General features: G+C 36.2%; 1 protein-coding gene across 1 annotated transcript in view; it reads left to right on the top strand.

Annotated features, from left to right (window-relative positions):
- GULP1 (GULP PTB domain containing engulfment adaptor 1) overlaps positions 1-18575 on the top strand; it is a gene marked incomplete at its 5' end in the record, with an annotated part of 75696 nt that overhangs the window by 7784 nt on the left and 49337 nt on the right. Inside the window, one exon of the mRNA XM_080346949.1 lies at positions 2746-2807. Within this exon, the coding sequence (XP_080203075.1) occupies positions 2746-2807 (62 nt within the window). The remainder of the gene's footprint in view (positions 1-2745; positions 2808-18575) is intronic.

Genomic DNA, 18575 nt, shown 5'->3' with positions numbered 1-18575 from the left:
TAATTCCAATTGCTTAATCATAGTAACCTGGTAATGACTTTAATAAATTACTGCTATTAGACACATGGTCATTCCTCTAGGAGATGGTTGGAACAAATACTATAGCTGAAATATAGAAGAAAACTGGTAGATTTATGTTTGTTAATAATGTTTAGGCGTTGCATTCAGATGAAAACTCTGGTAACAAACTCTGATGGCTCAGCATTACCAATTCGTCTGTTGCCTGTAGTAGTAAAAGAGACAAATTGACCTTGTCTGACTGCAAACGTGAGGTATGTGAAAACCTGCCTGTCTCTCTTATAGCACAGGATTGAGGAAATTATTTACAGAGTGACAATGCTTGTGTGTTCCATGTGAAGGTTTTCTTTATTTTTACAAAAATAGATAACCTAGGAAAAATGAAAGATACAGATTTGTATATACACACAGTGAAGCTAGTAAGCTATTTGTTCCCTGAAGCATTAATACCTAGATGCAGCACTGATCTTATGGGATGTTCTCTTCTTCTTCAGGAGGCTGTTGTTAGGCTGGTTGTCACATAAGATCTTTCTTTCCAATGCAAATTTTGTAAAGCAGGAAGACAAGATAGTTCCAAAATTTCTTGTCATCTGTTAGCAAGGAAAATGTCAATTGATGTGGGCACCTGTGGGCACTAACGTGTGAGGAAATTAATCTCAAAAGGAGAACAGTTTCTTGGCGCTGTTACTGCTTTCCTTTTTGGTAGATAAATGGTGAGATGTGCTGTTATCTAACCTAATGTCATCCCCTGCTAAGCATAGCACAGTTGTTCTGGATACTTTATGGAGTCCCTGAGTCCATTGACTTCAGCATGTGATTTGTCAGCACATTCCTGTTCCCTGACTCTCCCAGTGCTGCTAAGGCCTCTGAAATGGTTTACACCAGTGCTCACAGTTTATGTGATGACCAAGCATTTGATGTGAAACGCAGATTGTAAAAGAATCTTTCCTTTGTAATGGCAAGGGGCTGGTGTAATTCAATGGAGAGTAGAAAGGGACGAAATCTCAATTCTAAGCACTGTTAATCATCTGACCACGATAGTGCCCAACCCCCTGCCTCCACTCTTGCAATTCCATCTGTCAAACCGTGGCTCTTCCAAATGGTCATTTGACGCAGTTAATATTGTAAAATTGGCTAACTGAAGAACCTTCTAAAACCACCACATATGTAGGCTTTTACCTCTTAGAATATCTCAGATTTCATTCAAGCAGAACTCTGCTTAGGTTTTAATGGACTCTGCATGGCTCAAACTCATGATTTAAAAAAAAAAAAATCCTAACCCTGGGCACTTGGTTGAGCTTTAATGTAAATGCTAAGGCAACCTAGATTAAGAGCTTCAGACAAAATCTAAAATAACTGTAGTTTTCACCTGGTTTGATAGCATGCATCTCTTTTCACTTTATACTACTATTACGTTAGATGCATACAGCTGCCAGTTTGGGTTATTATTTAGACTTCTGGTCCTTTTTTTAGGACTTAGTGTTTTATTTATTTATAAAGTGTCTAGAATTCTTGCTGGTATACAGCTAATAAAATAGTAATATGAAATGTGACTTTCATTGAGGGTTTCATATTTTGTTTGTTGCATCAGAATGAATAATTAAGTACTAAGCTATGAAAATCCATTTAATTAATTTTAAATGTTACGGATCATGCCAAACCATAAGCCACATTCTACATCAGGTGTTTAAATGTATACCTGTTTTACAGATTTTGGTTTTTCATGTTTTTCTTGTTTATTGGGTGCAAAATGTCTGAAATGGGATATTTCTCAACTGCTGTGAAATCAAACTAACTCTAAGCAGTATTTTAAACAGCTGCTGAGTCTCATAAGTCCCAAATCAGAGCTTACAATTCAGAATGAAATGATAGTAACAAACTTTTCCATGATAGCCTGCATGATTTTTTGCATGTCTTTGCTATAAATGTCAATGGAAAACTTTAATACCCATGTCACAGTTTCTGCAGATCTACATCTGGATGTTGAAAATGCACTTTCTGACTCACTGTTTTCATCAATGGCACAAGACTCATAGAATCCAGACATCTTTTTGGTACCCTTGCTAAGTTACAGATTTCCTTTTGAGCCAAGAGTATCTGTCCAGATTTCCTTACCTTTGCATAACTAGGAGTAAAAATATGCACATTCATTTAGGATATGTAAGGAAAGATGAAAAAATATCTAAACCTCTGAATCAGTTACCACAGTCTGACTTGCTTCCATTTTCTGGTAGAAGGATTAGGACTTTTTTCTATCACGTATTACTTGGATAGGTTTTATGAAAATGATTTCCTTTGTTTCTTTGTTACCTTGATAATTCATCTAGAAAAGCACACAATTCATCAAAAAAACCCCATAATTAGAAATGCTACATGCAGTCAATGCTTTAAACAAGAGCAGGATGCAGAAAATGCTGACAGAAAGAAAAAAAACAACCATAGACGAATAAGTATGTTGGGGGGGGAGGAGCTGGAATTCTTATGGTAAATCAAGCTGGTTAAAATGGCAAATATGCCCAAGAGAAGTAACCAGATTCTTTCATGTAAATGTTTGCGATGTTGTGAGATAATATAAACTGTGTTTCCCTCCAGCCCCAAGAACTACTTCAGATAGATATTTATCTGAGTAAAAGCAGGGTTAATGATGTTTTCCAGATAGATACTATAATAGTTAAATTAACAATTGAATAACCTATTCAGTGCTTCTTTTATTTTGCTTTTCTGTAGACAAAACATGGATGCACACTCCTGAAGCCTTATCAAAGCATTATATTCCCTATAATGCAAAGGTAAGAAAATATGAAGTTATTTTGTCCTCTTAGCTTTAGAACACAACGTGTTCTGTTTTGCGTTTCATTTGAAAACTAGAGAGACATGAATTAGGCAAACGAAATACAGAAGAAAAACTTAATAAATGTCTGTTTTGCAGATGGACAAATTCTGTTTCCTAAATGATGGCCACTTGATTCTTGTTCTGAATTATTTGATGGTTTTCAGGAAAGCAAACCAGTGTTCCTCTTCTGCTTGATGCTGTTTCCTTTTAATGGGTGCTCAATGGATATAAATTTTGAGAGCAAAGGAATTGAAAATCAGGCTGCATGCTTCCAGTACTATAAAAATTAAAATTAATAGCACAATATTCTTTTTATCACTGGCAGAGGGAATAAGTAACAATCCTATTTGCTGGATCCATTGAAACGTCAGATATTCTGGAAATAAGGTAGAATAATAATGAAATTTTTGCACAGTAGAAGAAGGAGCTTTACTCATGCTTTCTTATCCAAGTTACTATGCAGTTCTGTAATAGTGTTTCAGTTAGTTTAATGACATCTGTTTACAGGTAATTTATCTTCCCAGAATAACACCTTAGAAAATGGTTTCCTCAAAAGAGGAGAGAATATGCTGTAATCATTGTAACTCAGAGCTATCTGATTAATCAGCTATAACTTGCAGTTAAACTGGGAGGATATTTCAAAAGGATTCCACTGTGGTCTGTTCTGGATATAGTGCTCATATGATTGGTATATTTTAATATTCAAATAAAAAGTATTTCACAGGCCAGGACTCAGTTTCCTCTGTGGGTATTCCCTGCTGTTGTGTTTGCAATTTTCTTTCGCTTACTATTGCCCCATCACGAGTCAGTGTTTGTAGTGGAAATTTGAGTCTTGTTCTGCTAGTTGCCAGGTGAACATGTTTTTATTCTGTGTGCTCTCAGACTGAATTTTTCACCAAAGAATCTATTACTATTTAACTGTATAGCCTTGCCAGACAGCTTGGCTTTTATATTACTGTTTTTGAGAGGGAGGAATACTTGCTGGAGTGACTGTGCCATCTGTTGTAAGAGCAAGCTGAAGCTGTGAATTCTGTTTATGCACTGAACAATGTCCGTTCTTTTGTGGTCTTTACATAAAGAGAAAAAAGAAACCTTCCTTTTATTTCACGCATTATCTTTCTTGACAGTGTATCTCATTAACAGGTGTCAGTACAGCTATGCAGAAAAAGAAAACCAGACAGTGATAAGGTGGTGATAAGCATAGAAACAACAGCACCAATGGCTTCTGGGGGAGAAAAAGGGGACAGAGAATTCCTATCTAGAGGAAGTTCAGTTTTGTTTGTTTGTTTGGGAAGGAGGAGGAGGGGAGGGGGTAAGATAAAGTTGCCCATTCTTTTCATTTGAATCACAGTAGAAAATTTTACTTAGAACTGTCAGTTATTTGCTTCTTTACTCCAAAGCAAGTAAAAATCTGCTCTGCTCTGTAACTGGAGTGTAAATGGTATGGCATCTCCACGTAACTTTTTTTTATTTACACCTGCAATAGATTTGTACAACTTTTATGAAGTTAGTGGGTATATGTGCACAAAACAACAACATTGTTAAATCTAGATGATGTTTTTTACTTCAATTCTCAAGTACTATTTTTTCCAAGTTTTACAATATCTTTCTTTCTAAGAGGAAAGCATATATCTATTAATACCTCATTTAGATTTTGTAATGTTTTGGGTTTTAACTAAAATTTTGTATCATGTAACTGCAGTGTGAAATAATGATTAAAAACTCAGGAAGTGTTCATAAAGCAAGTATTGTAAAAGGCTCTGATTTAATTCAGATGTTCACATTGTTCCACTACCAATTCTCTAACATTCTCTTCATATCACTTCTGTATTTGTTGGGAGGAAAAGACAACACTCTATCTGTTTTGTTTCAAAAAGTAATTACGTTAGTGAAGAATGACACGTTCAGAAAATCGAATCAGTTTGACGAAAAGCGATACCAGAGATGATATTTTTCCGTGGGCAAGTGAGCTGTATTCCGCTACATAATTTCTTGAATGCAAATTACCATGCATGAAAAATAGCATTTTCTCTTCTTTATAAGACACAAAATTCACTTCTCTGACATTAATCTTCTGAGATGATCAGAAAAATGAGATCTTAAGAACAACTGGAAAAGATGGGAGGTTGCTTATTTGATTCTTAAGACATCTTTAAGAATTAAAGAAAGCTGTTGATAAAATGCATTCAATGAGTTCACTGTTATGTTATGGAAAAAGAAAAAATCCTAGCAAAGTTAACTGGAAATGAAAACCAATCCTGCAATCTAGACAACTGGCATTTTTTCTACAAATTGGAGAGGACTTTTTAATAGAGAATTAGTAATGTTTTCTATCCCTTAGGACGTACATCCTCAGGATGATTTATGACAATAATCCTCTTTGCCAGAAAGCATGAGCAGAGTTGTTTCTTCTGGAAGTAAAATCCAGGAGCAATGACTCTCATAAGGATGTCCTTAAATATTAAATGTATCTTGATTCTTTCTCCTTTCCAGCATACCCAGTCCTCATGGTACTTGCTATTTTGAAGTTTGCTGGGGTTTGGCATAGTTTGCTGTATGGCATAAGTTCATAGGAGTCTGGGGTATTTTTTTTTGGTATGGGGTTTTATTTTTGGTCTTTGTTTTGGGTTTGTGGTTTGGTTTTTTTTTTAAATGATACTGATGTCTTCAGTCTTGGTCTTACTGAAGCACAGATAGTTAGACTCCACAGATTTCAGTATGCTCTGGACATGAAATTTGGGCCTATTGAAGTCAGAATTTTGCCATCAGTTCATGAATCTATATTTTTTAAAGTATATCACTCCAAATGAAAGCCCATTGGTCAGTTTTGGTGTGTGGTGTTTCGGTTGTGGTTTTTTGTTGTTTTGTTTCTTTGTTTGGGGTTTTTTTGTTTGTTTGTTTTTGGTGGTGGTTGTTGTTGTTGTTTTTCCACCAAAAATGATAGTCTAGAATCTTGATAGTATATTATCAAACATGGGGAATGGAGGACTTCTTTAGATACGGTAGCATGGTAATTTTGGTCTAACAAAAGCTTTTGATGTTACCAAGATTAAAAAAAAAAAAAAACAACATGAAGGCAACCCAGAATTTGTCTTTTTGTGTCATCTTTGTTCTGTAATGTTCTAGAACTACAAACAGATGTTTGTGTTATTTTCCATACTGTAAGGGAAAAAAGAGATCTTTTGCCCTTAAGTTAATTCTCTTGATGTTTAGGCCATTTTTTTTTCTCCAAACAAAAATGATCGAAGTGTGACTTATAATGAAATCTGACTGCAAGCCTAAAAATTGACTAATGTCATCACATAACTGATACTACCCTGGGGGGTGTTTTTCTGCTAATGAAAAGTTGCCACTGGCCAGAACACCAATGTTTACTATGTCTCTTTGTAGTAAATTATATACATATATATTCCTGTTCATACTTGGCTTTTTTTTTGGCTTGTATCAAATTTCCACAAGCACGTATTTCCATGTTGCAGATTAGAGGCTGGTGTTTATGTTGGCTGCTGGTATCCTATGGAGTCAGTAGCTTTGACCTTACACTAGGCTGAAGAGCTGCTATTTTACATTATAACTTGATGGTATGTTAAACTCTTGGGAGTTTATTTTACCAAGAAGCATGATGGCTTCCTGGTGCTGAGTCAGCTGCTGTCCTGTCCTAATGTTTACTTTAGGCTTACTTTATTTTAAAACTTTGTATATTTTTATGGATATATTTATGATTTGTGATGAAGTTTAAATTTGAAACTTTGAAGATAAGCAAAGCTTTCCCCTAAAAGACTGTTAAAACTCTCTTGCTTTGTGTTATAGGGGGTTTATTAATGACAATTAATTGTGAATTGTGCAGTTTTATGGATGATCTCTCAGTTATTAAATATATATATGGAACCTGTACTGCAGCTACAGCAAAGGCAAAAAAAAAAGGCATTAGCAATGAATAAATACACAGTTCCTAGTAATGGCAGTTCCTAGTAATGTTTACCTATTAGTTAAAAAATCAGAGTTGAGTAGTTTTTCTGCTTTATGTAATTTCTTATTCCTTCAAGATGATACTTTTCTGGAGGAGACACTTTGGGCAAGAGTTTTAGGTCAAAACTATCATGCTGCTTCTAACTGATGCAACTGCAGTAGCAGAACTCGAGGTGCGATTATGTCTTTTGAATGTCTGGATATCACTATCATTAGTCTATGGTATTATCAAAGCCACATTTTCATGGCATAAACTGCACTTCTACTATAAATTTTTGTTACTGTAGCTATACTAGCAATTTCTCTCCTTCTATCCACTCAGCATAGTACAGAATGATCGTGGTTTGTGTCAGTAAAAATAAAAGAATATCAAAGAGAAAATAGTATATAGATAAAGAGCAATACAATTAAAAAGTATGCTTAAATTTGTGGTGAAGTTAGATATAGCAAGACATTCCAAACAGTTCACAAAAATGTTAAAAATTAGAAACTAGCGAAATAGAAAAACATTACAAGAAATAATTCATTTTCCTACATTTTATTTATTATAATTAGAATTAATAACTTAATTCCAATTAACTTTCTTTAACATATCAAAATGCCTTGGATGTAATCATAATTAATTTGGTGTTTAAGCACAAGAAAAATGAGTCTTGTGAAAAGATCCAAATGAAATATGAAAGCAGAAAATTATAATCTTACAAGGAAATGCAATTCTATGCATAGTTATTTCTGATACATTACAGTCAGACTCAGAGGTCATTATACCAAAGGTAGAATAATCATATAAATAAGAGAACATCTTTAGAATCTGCAAGGGGTAGAGTCAACAGATTTCCCTGCTTCAGAGAAATGCATCCACCTGTTCCGTCTTGCTTACAAGGTTACATACTGAAAATGGGTGAAGGGAAGGAGGGGATAGCATTATATCCACAAATATCCCTACAAATTAAATGACCATGTTGCTGAAAGGATTGTATCAAAAGTTTCAGCAGCAACAAACATAATCCATTTAAGTACCTAAATGAGGGAGCTGCATTTTAACTGTTCAGTATCAAATAGTTTCAGTTGTCATTTGTCTCTGTGGAAACTGGTGAAGACTTTAGCTTTCTAAGAACCTCAGCATTTGTTCATTGCTCTGAAGGCTCTGAGCATACCGAGTGCTGTTGAAAAGCTGTTGGTCTGTCTTGCTGGAGGTTACGCTGCTACTCCAGTCTTTAGAGCACAAACCTACACCTTACCTTCCATCACTAGCGTGCCACTGTACAGTAATGGAAGTTAAATAGTATTTGCAGACAATTGTATATCTCACAGAATCACAGAACGTCAGGGATTGGAAGGGACCTCGAAAGATCATCCAGTTCAATCCCCCTGCTGGAGCAGGAACACCCAGATGAGGTTACACAGGAATGTGTCCAGGCGGGTTCTGAATGTCTCCAGGGAAGGAGACTCCACAACGCCCCAGGGCAGCCTGTTCCAGTGTCTGTCACCCTCACTGTGAAGAAGTTTCTTCTCATATTGAAGTAGAACCTCCTGTGTTCCAGTTTGTACCCATTGCCCTTTGTCCTATTATTGGTTGTCACTGAGAAGAGCTTGGCTCCATCCTCGTGACACTCACCCTTTACATATTTATAAACATTAATGCACATCAGTTCAAAGACAGTATCAATGCTTGTTGCCTGTGCAGGAGCAGCCCACAATACCCTTATATGGCAGCACGTCAAGATTGTTTTGCAAAAATTAGTAGGCATGTGGCTGATGGTATCTGTGTGCGTCTGGACCTACAGCTTTGTCTTTCGCAGCCATTTGCTGTTGCTTACCTGAAAGCTTTGAAAAATGTGACTTGTTTAGAATAGGAGTGCTGGTATCTTTTATAACTGAACTCTGACTGAGAAGTTTATAAAAATTTGTGGAATAACAACAGTGTGGTTTTTTTAGACGTGTGGTTTCTTTCCAGGTGTTTATAGATCTCTGTTAGTTATGTGTAAAATACCCAGCTGCACAACTTCAGGTTCTACAGATCATTCATATTCTCCAGAAGGTGATGTGCTTCAAGAAAGGAATGAAGTTCGTGAGCAATTCCAATTTTTCTTTCTTCAGGTCTGTTTGTGTGTAGCTTGCACAGAGAGCTTTAGGTTTGACTGAAGCTCTCAACATCATACAGAAATCCAAAAAAAGTATATCATTTTGAGGCATATACGTGAGACAGAATGCTTTGATCCAAGTAGTTAAAATTTGGTGAAGTAATGAACACCTGCAGAGTGGAGGGGTAGCAGTGGGAAGTGGTTTATATCTGGGTGCTACAGGTACACAAACTACTAATTCTGCAGTGTAATAGATGAATACATATATGTACTGAAAGCAGAGACAGCATTTATAAAGGTACTTCACCTAACTTTCAGTTTACAAGTGTTACAGCTAATTTTAGGCAAACTTGAACTACAGTCAGTATAAGGGCTGACACCCTTTTTAGTTTTGCTCACCCAGCACTGTTGCATGGTGCAACCACCAGATCCTCCCCAGGTGGATGGGGAGACTGTGCAGCAGTGTTGTTGCTACCACCGAAAACAGCCTGTTTGCTGCACCTACTCTACATCTGCACCTCGTATGGCATCATCATTTGGCTGCTCAAGGCTAGTAAAAACCAAAAATGGTTTCAAAAGCTCCGAAATAATGCAAGGCAGTTTAATATAATGTCTAATGTTTCTTTTCCTCTCTCAAGAGAAGCAATCAGTAGAGCATGTGTTTTAAAAATTATCCATGAATTTAATTAGGGGAGTGAGAGGAAAAAAAATATTGGTCATTTGTAAATACATTATAAACTGCAGCTGAAAGACGAAACAGTGGCTTTTGATCTATTCTCCAGAGCTCTCATCTTCTTGCAGGTCCAGCTTGTGATACCTTGGTCTCTTCATGGGCTCCATTTTGCTTGCAACGTCTAAGTACCATATGACATACTTCTGTTACAAGTATGAAACAGATTTGCAAAGCAAATAAGAGATGGAAGCAAAAATTTCAAGGCAATTAATGGTAGTGTATGCAGCGTAGGATCTGAGAAGCATTTTTAGTTCCTTTTTCAGTAATGTATTAATTAATACATTAAAACTGTGTAGCAGAGCAGGATTGGGGCGGAGCCCCTGGTCTGCATTGAAGCTGATCTGTAACCCACCACAGCCCTGGAGTGTTCCCTACCCTGAGCAAGTCTGAAGTTTCCTCTGTAGCCAGTCTCTCTGCTCTCTGTTACCTTCATATCCATTCTCTTTAGCACCCTGACTGTTTATTACATTCTTTTTCCTCATCTCTGACTTTACAAACAGTCTAACTTTCAGTTCTCTCTTGTCAAGGAAAAACTATTTTTGATACAAAGTTCTAGAATCTGTTATTTGACACTGTAGATATAATACCTAACTACTATAATCTGGAATGAAAATAAAAAACGGCAAGAGATTGAGCGCATTGTCAGACTTGGAGGCACCCTCAATTTTAGAAAGATGGAATGCTTTATGATTCCTTGAATATTAAAGCTGTCCTTGGCTATGTTGCATTTGTATTAGGATTTGGTTTGGGAACTGAAATGTAAGAATCTAGAATAAATTAGGTTGGAAAGGACATCTGGAGATGATCCAGTTGATTCCCATCTAAAACAGGACTGCCTTCAAAATCAGCTGTGACACAAGACAGTCTCATACAATTGAGCTTTAAATACCTGCAAGTATAAGGATTCACAGACTCTGGACAGCCTGTTCCAGTACTTCATCACTGTGATTGTGGAATTTTTTCTCATTTCTAGTTGTAATTTCTTTTGCTGCAGCTTGTGACTTTTATCCTGACACGCGCCTGTGCGTGCAAACACCAGCTTCCTCCTCTTCAGGTTAAACAAATGCAGCTCCCTTAGCAATATGATATGGTCCATTTTCCCAGCCATCTCCTTGCCTGTCACATCTCTCACTAGTTTCAGCTCCAGCTAAAATTGCTTTATACGTATGGGAAACTTTATTTCTGGCTCAAGGATTTTGGTAGCCATTTACTGTAAGATTTGACCTCTTAGGTATGTGCATTTTTTTTGGTTGTTTGAAAATCTGCAGCAGGGGATTCTGTATAGTGATTTATCTGGCATGGTCTGCAGTTAGAAAGACTTGTGTAGCTGGCATGATTATCAGAGCACACTGATTAACAACATGGTACCTGAGACCCATCTGTGCCAGGCACATTCTTTAGATGGTTTTTGTTGTAAAAATTATTATTCTTTCCTGTAGTCTTGTTGCAGAAGAGCTATGTGTTGGAATGTAGGACAGCCATATGTTGAAGTGTTAATCCAACAAGTTCTGAAAGTACAAGAATATGTTTGTGTATAGGTGTGATATACATAAAAGGCAAATAAATGTTTTTCTGTAGTAGTAATAGCAATTCTCTTTCAACAGGAATTCTTCATAATATGGCATTTAGTATTGAACAGAACATCTGAAGCATATTTCTAAAGAAACAGTGTTAACTAAAAATTCAAAAATAAGTTTTAAACAGGCACATCACTGCCCTTCCCCACTATCTGTCTCTAAAAGAGCTGAGCGAGGAAACTATTGAGGGAAAAGACTCAAAATCATTATAAGCTTTGTAACAACTTTTATAATATAATTTTCTTATTCTTCAGAAAAAGAATCATCTAGTATGTCAGTATAAATCTTGACTTCACCATGAAAGATACTTGGGGTTGTGAGTTTCTTAGCACTGGGCAGGAGCAGGCCCCAGCTGACTAATAGGCAGTGAATGTCTGTTCAAGACAACTAAACAAAACTCAGAGGTTTGTCCAAACAGAATTAACAAAATTAAATATAAAAGTGTGCAAAGAAAAAGGATGGGATTTCCAAAGACTTTCCAATCAGCTAAGATTTATTCAACTCTCTGTATCCCTTTCTGTTCCTTCTCTGTTGCTGATATTCCCTTGCCTCTCCTTAGGTCTGCTTGAAACTCCCAATTAGCTTCGTTAACATGTCCTCCAGGGATGCTTTCTGCACAGTCGTTAGCTGTGGGAAGTGGAGGTTTCTTTAAGCAGCTTTGTAGCCTCTGCGCTGTCAAGTGTCAAGTCAGTTGCATGGCTGACACTGGAACTAATAGGCTGTAGAGTTGCAACATCTGGATTATGGTATTCGTGGGCTGGTGGCCCACAGCAGTTTATACTTCATTCTTGCTTTAAATTAGAATCAGGCCTGCAGATGAATTAACTCCTTCTTATCTCCCATTTTTACTTTCAATAAAGCTGGGTAATTCTGTTTGCTCAGCCTTTGCTATGTTTATGGAGCTACTATCACCTTCTTATGTCTGCTATTCAGCAAAAATAATTAAGAAATTATGTCAAAATAAATTAGAAAAATTAATGGAACAAGAAAATAGAAAATAATTTTTTAAAAATGGCGCCGCTTTTTGAACAGAAACTTCTACAAGGACATAGACTTTTACCAACAAATACAAGACTATGGGAATCTGTCCAACAGCCAGGCTGTTCACCATTCAGAAAAGAAAAGTTTTACATTTACTGATCTCCATGAGGATTCATCCTCAAGAAACTGTTGGACAAGTCACCAGCTGCAGCCTCTGACTTTATTAACTCTAATAAAATAATGATGTACGCCAGTCAGTTGTGGATCCTGAACTGTAATGAACATTTATCTCAGAAATGCCTCCTTCATACTACTCTGATTCCGAAAGTGTAAAGCCAACCTTGGACTATTTTAAAAAGCATTTTGAACTTTAAACCTACAGAATTTTAGGTGTAACTTACTTGAAGAACTGATTCTTTCTGATTTGGGACATAACAAAGGAAAAATATTTGCATGAACTAATTTGTAAAGCTTGGCTAAAATGTTTTATGTGGTCACCAGAAATTATTGTTGGCCACTAAAAGAGAGAGGCTAATGGGTTACATAGGTTGAAACTTGTTTTTTTTTTTTTTTCCTGCTTTATACTTTTGCATGAATAATATTTTCTTCATTCTGAAGCCTTAAGGCAAATCAAATCTAGTCAATTCTTGTAGTTTTAAAAGTGTTGGGTTTTTGTTGTTGTTTTGTTTTGAGTTTTTTTGGTTTTTGGGTTTTTTTTGTTTTTTTTGTTTTTTGCTGTAGTATTACTACAAAGAAGGAAAATGTGGAAACAAGGATATATATCAAGCCTTAATGGTATGTGTGGAACCGAAGGCTGCATTTGAAGGATCAGATAATCTGAAGCATGACTAAAAATGTCCTTAAGCCATCTCTTACTATTGCTGTAGCACTCAGGTGCAGTTTATGAGGCTTTGAGGAACTGCAACTATTAAAAGCAAACCCAACCAAAACTGCAAGTGCATACTTAATGTTCCAATCAATTTTAAAAACTTTAAAACTAGGTACAGGTTTTGGGTTTGAGTCTTATTTAGGTGTGCAGGGTTTCGTGTTTGTTGTTTTGGTTCTGCTTTTTGGGGGGAGTGGGTGTGTGATTTGTGTTTGAGGGGATTTTTTTTGTTTGTTTTTGTGTGTGTGCGTGTTGTTTTTTTTTTTCCTTAACAGATGTCAAAAGTGACAGTACAAGTGGTTTTGCTTTGGGATGTGGTCAAGTGAATCCTCCTTCCTTCCTTTGGTGCAGTATTTTCAGGGGCTTTATCATCTTCCTTCTCTTGCCTTTGGATAACCAGAAGAGAGGGAGATGGGAAAGCTGGATCCCTTCAAATGTTTTGTTTTTGGAATTGGAGAGAGTTCTGTTCATTTTGTGCTAGCTGTAGGTTTTTACTCGTATTAGTATTTGCTGTTAGAATAATGTTTACAAGGAAGAATGGTGTTCAATGTTTTATACTGGTTTTTATCAGTAACACTCAGAGGTACTAACTGAAATTGTTCTGTGCATTTCCAAGAGGTTAGTGTGATTTATCACAGTTCATTACATCATAAATTCTTTGATGCAAAGGTCTATCTTTTTGATGTCTCTACAGCCTCTACAATAATGAGACAGAGGCTTTAGATCGGGGTGTCAAACTCATTTTCCACCGGGGGCCACATCAGCCTCGTGGGTGCCTTCAAAGGGCCGAATGTAATTTTAGATTCTAAAATTTAGATCCTAAAATTACATTCGGCCCTTTGAAGGCAACCGCGAGGCCAATGTGGCCCCTGGTGAAAATGAGTTTGACACCCCTGCTCTAGGTTCTACCCTGATGCAAGTAGTCATAGATCAAAGTTCAGAATAAGTAAGCAACAGAAGACCTTGGACTTGACTCTCATGAGCTTTCTTCTTAGTTGGAATAATTACATGATAATGCAGACAAGAAAAGGGTGAATTATTATCTGTAGTTTAAAGATAGGGAACTGAGGTAATACTGAACATTTTCCATGAAGCTGCTGCAAATCTCTGTTCTCAAATCAGATCCCAGATTTTGAATTCCACTTCGGTGCTTGGAGCTCAAGACTAAGTGTTCCCAGTACCTTCTCTCTTTGTAAAAAGGATTACGTCGCTATGTAGAGAAGACTGTAAATCCTTACATGAAGGATAAAACGATACTGCTTTCTTATTTTATGCTCACCTAGTAATATGAGTATCACTATAATGATCTAGACTAGAGTAGTTTTACTACTTTAGTGCCAGATTATAGGTCTTTTATTGAAAAGCATAACATTTTTTTATCAAGTTAGAAGTGACAGCCAATGTTAGTATTGGATTAATTGCCATTGTAAAATAATTTATAAATTGCTTTCAAACTCAGTTATGTTCTCTTGGAACAGTTCAGTTCATCTGAGATGTCTGTCTCATCTGCTAATGAGACAGGTCACAATAATATTGGTTTCATTTCATATGTGACATCAGGTTGAAGTATTCACTATTAAAGATGTTTTCAGTTTGCTAAAATAATATTTCTAATAAAAAAGCTCAGTTGCCTAATTTCTACTGTTTAGAGGGAAAAATATTTCCTATGTTTAGGTAGTGGTCTGCAATTTTGTTTTAGGTATCTCCAGGATGGGGAGCTTGAAAAAGCAGTTCTTTCTGTTCCAAGTAGTGTTGTAAAATAAATTATTCTCATCCTAGCTAGCTTGTTACTGATGTTCTTGAAGTGCCTGAAGTCCAAGTGTTGAATTATGGTGATCACATGTTTTTCATGTGACATTTTATGAAGAAAAGACAGTGTCTTTTAAAAAACAGATTAACAAGAGAGAATATTAACAGGTTCTTAAAAAAATAATAATCACAGAGAGGACACTTCAGTTACATTTAGGAAAAGTGAAGGATCCAGTACAGGATCCAGGTTCAGACTGGGATTTAAATCTCCTTCAGTTCCATCACAGATTCTAGAAGCAAGTACTGGATAGGCAATGAGCCTCGACAGGAGAAACACTCCTTACATTGGTTCAGCTGTACATTTCCAGTCTTCACAAGAAAGATTTCCAGTAGGTTTTTGTTATTCTGTAACAATCTTAAATGTGATTTCTGAAGATTCTTTAGCAGGTTATGTTGTACTGTGATCGTGAACCTGCAATAGATGAAAGTGGTACCTCACTGCAGGGTTTAAGTGCTACCTGTTTAGTCTGAAGTTTCCATGTGTTCTGACATGTTCCAGCCTCTGTTCTTAGTTTTCTCTTCCAGTTTGCCCCCTGGGTGGGCCTTCCTTATGTGTTACCTCTTTTCAGTTCAAATAATCAAAGCACCCAGAACCAGTACTGTGTTTTCTGTCCTTTTTCTTTTCCCACCAGATACCCACTTTATTTAAAGATATTTGTTCAGAATTTCAAACTTGATGCAATTTGGGGGTCAAAGTTACTACTCTGCTTTGTCCCCTGTGTTTTTCTTCTCTACTGCATGGAGCTTCACACTCTCTCTAACTTCCACAGATAGACAGCTAATTTGATTTTTATTTAGTTAGCCCAGTCAAATATTTTCTGAAAATGTCTGAAGGTGTTCTGTGAATACAGTAACTCAGAAAGATGTTTACAGGTGTCATTTGTATAAAATTAACAATACATTTCAAGTAGTAGATGGAGCTTAGGAAGTAGTTTTTAGGAGCAAAGAAATAAAATACTCTTTTAGTTAGAAAACAAACATTTTCTTGGCCACTTCTATCAAAATACTGCTATTAATTTGTGTGAATATGACATTTAATTAGCACATTCTTGTAAGTTTTCCACATGATAAATTCACTTTACATTCTGACTCAGCATATTTCCCCACTGAAGTTGCTTTACTGAGAAAATGTTAGACTTGTTATTTTTTATTGGTTTTTTACAAATGTGGTTCCCAGTATAGGAACACTACAGCTTAGGAAACAAAACAAACAAATGCCCCCAAACAAAAACATCAACAAAACAACATAGTTAACACTTCATGTTCCTGTCCTTTAATACACCTCAGTACATATTAATGTATTTGTCCTCTGGTGTCTGTTATCTCCTCCATAGAATGTATGTATAAATTATTTGCTGCACTATAAAGTAGTTACAATACTGGAATTTAAAGAGCAGATGATTTTCTGTGGTAATGGAAGTTAAAAAGAAAATGTTCAGATTATGTTCAAAGTTTGTGTTGCATGAAAAAATTACCAAAAGTGGTATTACATTTCCAGGCTACTAAAGCACTTGTTCCACACAGTCATGATTCTTTCTGCAGAAAAACTATTTTCTGATGCACTGCTTGTCCTCTGCTTGACAGCCAAGTGTTCCTATGAATCAAGAATTAAAGCAGGAGTCATTTATTCTAATCTATGGTGCAGTAAGGCTCACAGTATTAAAAGTCCTGATTCAGAAGGGATGCAGTGTCCTTAAAATAGACAATTTCATATTTCACATTAAAATGGAAAAAGGCTTTAAGAAACCGAGAGTAATGGACAATGATTATTTGTTCACATTACTAAGGCCATTTGTGTTTGAATGTGAATTTTGTTCTTGTGACTTCTTCTGTTTTTTGTCTCACTGGGAATTCCTGTGTCTGTGTTTACAATGTCACGTCATGTTGCCATGGCAAAAGAGCGTGATACTGCAAGTTCACCATTATCATGTTAGTCAAGGACAAAAGAGGTAGAAATTATTTTAGAGCAAAATAAACTTTATTCACAAAATTGATAATGTCTATGGAATTCTACCCCTGCTTTTATAAGATATTGTTAATATTTTTACAATAACGTCAATACGTTTTCATTTGTCTTTATTACCATGTATACTATAAAAATCCATCACAGTTTTTCACAGCTTGCAGGGTTTATTCACAATGAACAGAGGAAGTCTCTAACGATTTTGTGTCCAGCTTCAGTCTGAAGAAGTTATTGCAAGCCGAACACTCAGAATTGCACAATCCCACCTTGAAACGGCAGATGGAAAGTCCTGGCTGTTCTTGTCCATGTTGTTATGAAAGAAAGAATCTGAAGCCTGTGCTCCGATTTGTGCCTAACGATGAAGTAATCTGGGAAATATCTCTTTGAAAGAACAGCCACTTTCTGAATGGCGTCGTGTTTACTTATGTGGCTCAGAGGTGCACCCCTGATTCTGCTTCCTCACTCCATTAAAGAAGTTTTGAGTTAATAAAAATGCACCAAATTTTAGAAAGCTTCATCTTCTTGGCAAAGCAGAACATTTTTGCCAGTTTTATGAACTAAGATAGGTTTTGTTACTGAAACTTGACAACATAGCTTGTTTCTTCATAAGGGTTTTTTGTCATCTTGGTTCAGTTTTCATTATTTGATAGGTTTTTTTGATAGGCTGAATATTTGCAACAGGAAAAAAAGAAAGAAAAAAGTCAGCAGGACAGATGGAGCTTGAGGATACTGAGTTCAACCTTTAACTTGCTATATTTTGTGAGAAAAGCAAAATAGCCTGCAGAATGCTAATACGGAGCAACCCATACATGCTACAGTTGAAGGAACAGTGGCTTCATGCAAACCAGTGGCTTGATACAGCATGGCAAAAAAGAGCTCAAAACTGTAACAACATATTTGCAAGTGTTGTGCAGGGTGTTACAGTGGTAACTTTTAAGAAAGCTGTTGTGAGAATGCCAGCACTTGGGATCTTGATCTTGCTGTTCCCTCAATTGTAGCATTGTACTGATTAGGGGGGTATTTGAGGGGATGGAGAGGGTCTGTCCTTTATGGGAACACTAAAGAAAATGATCTGTAACCACAGTTTGGGTAAACTAGTGGGTTTATACAAGTGGTAATGATGGAACCATTTTTTCACACTATGGTGCAGCGAAGTTCCCTTTAAATTTGCCAATGTTGCTAGTTAGCATCTGTGGACAGTAAGTGGGAATTAAAGCAAACGTGATCTCCGTGTTCTAAAGTTTCTAACAGTACATTTGACATCTTTGCAAAAGGGTCTGTAGATGTAGAGCTGTTTGTACTACTTCAGCACATTGGAGTGAAATGTAGGAGTTTTTGAAGTTTTGTCTTATGGTTAATATAAATTAAATCACTGTATTGGCATCTAGTTAATGAAAAAAATGCCATGATGTCAACTTTCTTACATTAAGATATTTGAAAATATCTAGGACTTGGTGAAAAAATGGTATTTCAGTAAATTTGAGGACTTACTCTGACTTTACTGTTTCCATAAAGAAATGATGCTTGATGTGAATCAAATTCCTGTGGTGCAGAACTAAGTCTGCTGTCTAATTATGGACTTGTAAAGCTGCAAAATCTGTCTACTCTGTTATTATGCACTTCTAAAGCTGGAAATTTGATGTTTAAAATAGTGAATGTGAATTATTTTGAGGTGGACACTCTTCAGTTAAGCAGAAGTAAATATATATATATATATATTTT

This window comes from Nesoenas mayeri, assembly GCF_963082525.1.
Source record: "Nesoenas mayeri genome assembly, chromosome: 6".
NCBI classification, from domain to species: domain Eukaryota; kingdom Metazoa; phylum Chordata; class Aves; order Columbiformes; family Columbidae; genus Nesoenas; species Nesoenas mayeri.
This window is presented reverse-complemented; position numbering and strand designations above follow the sequence as displayed.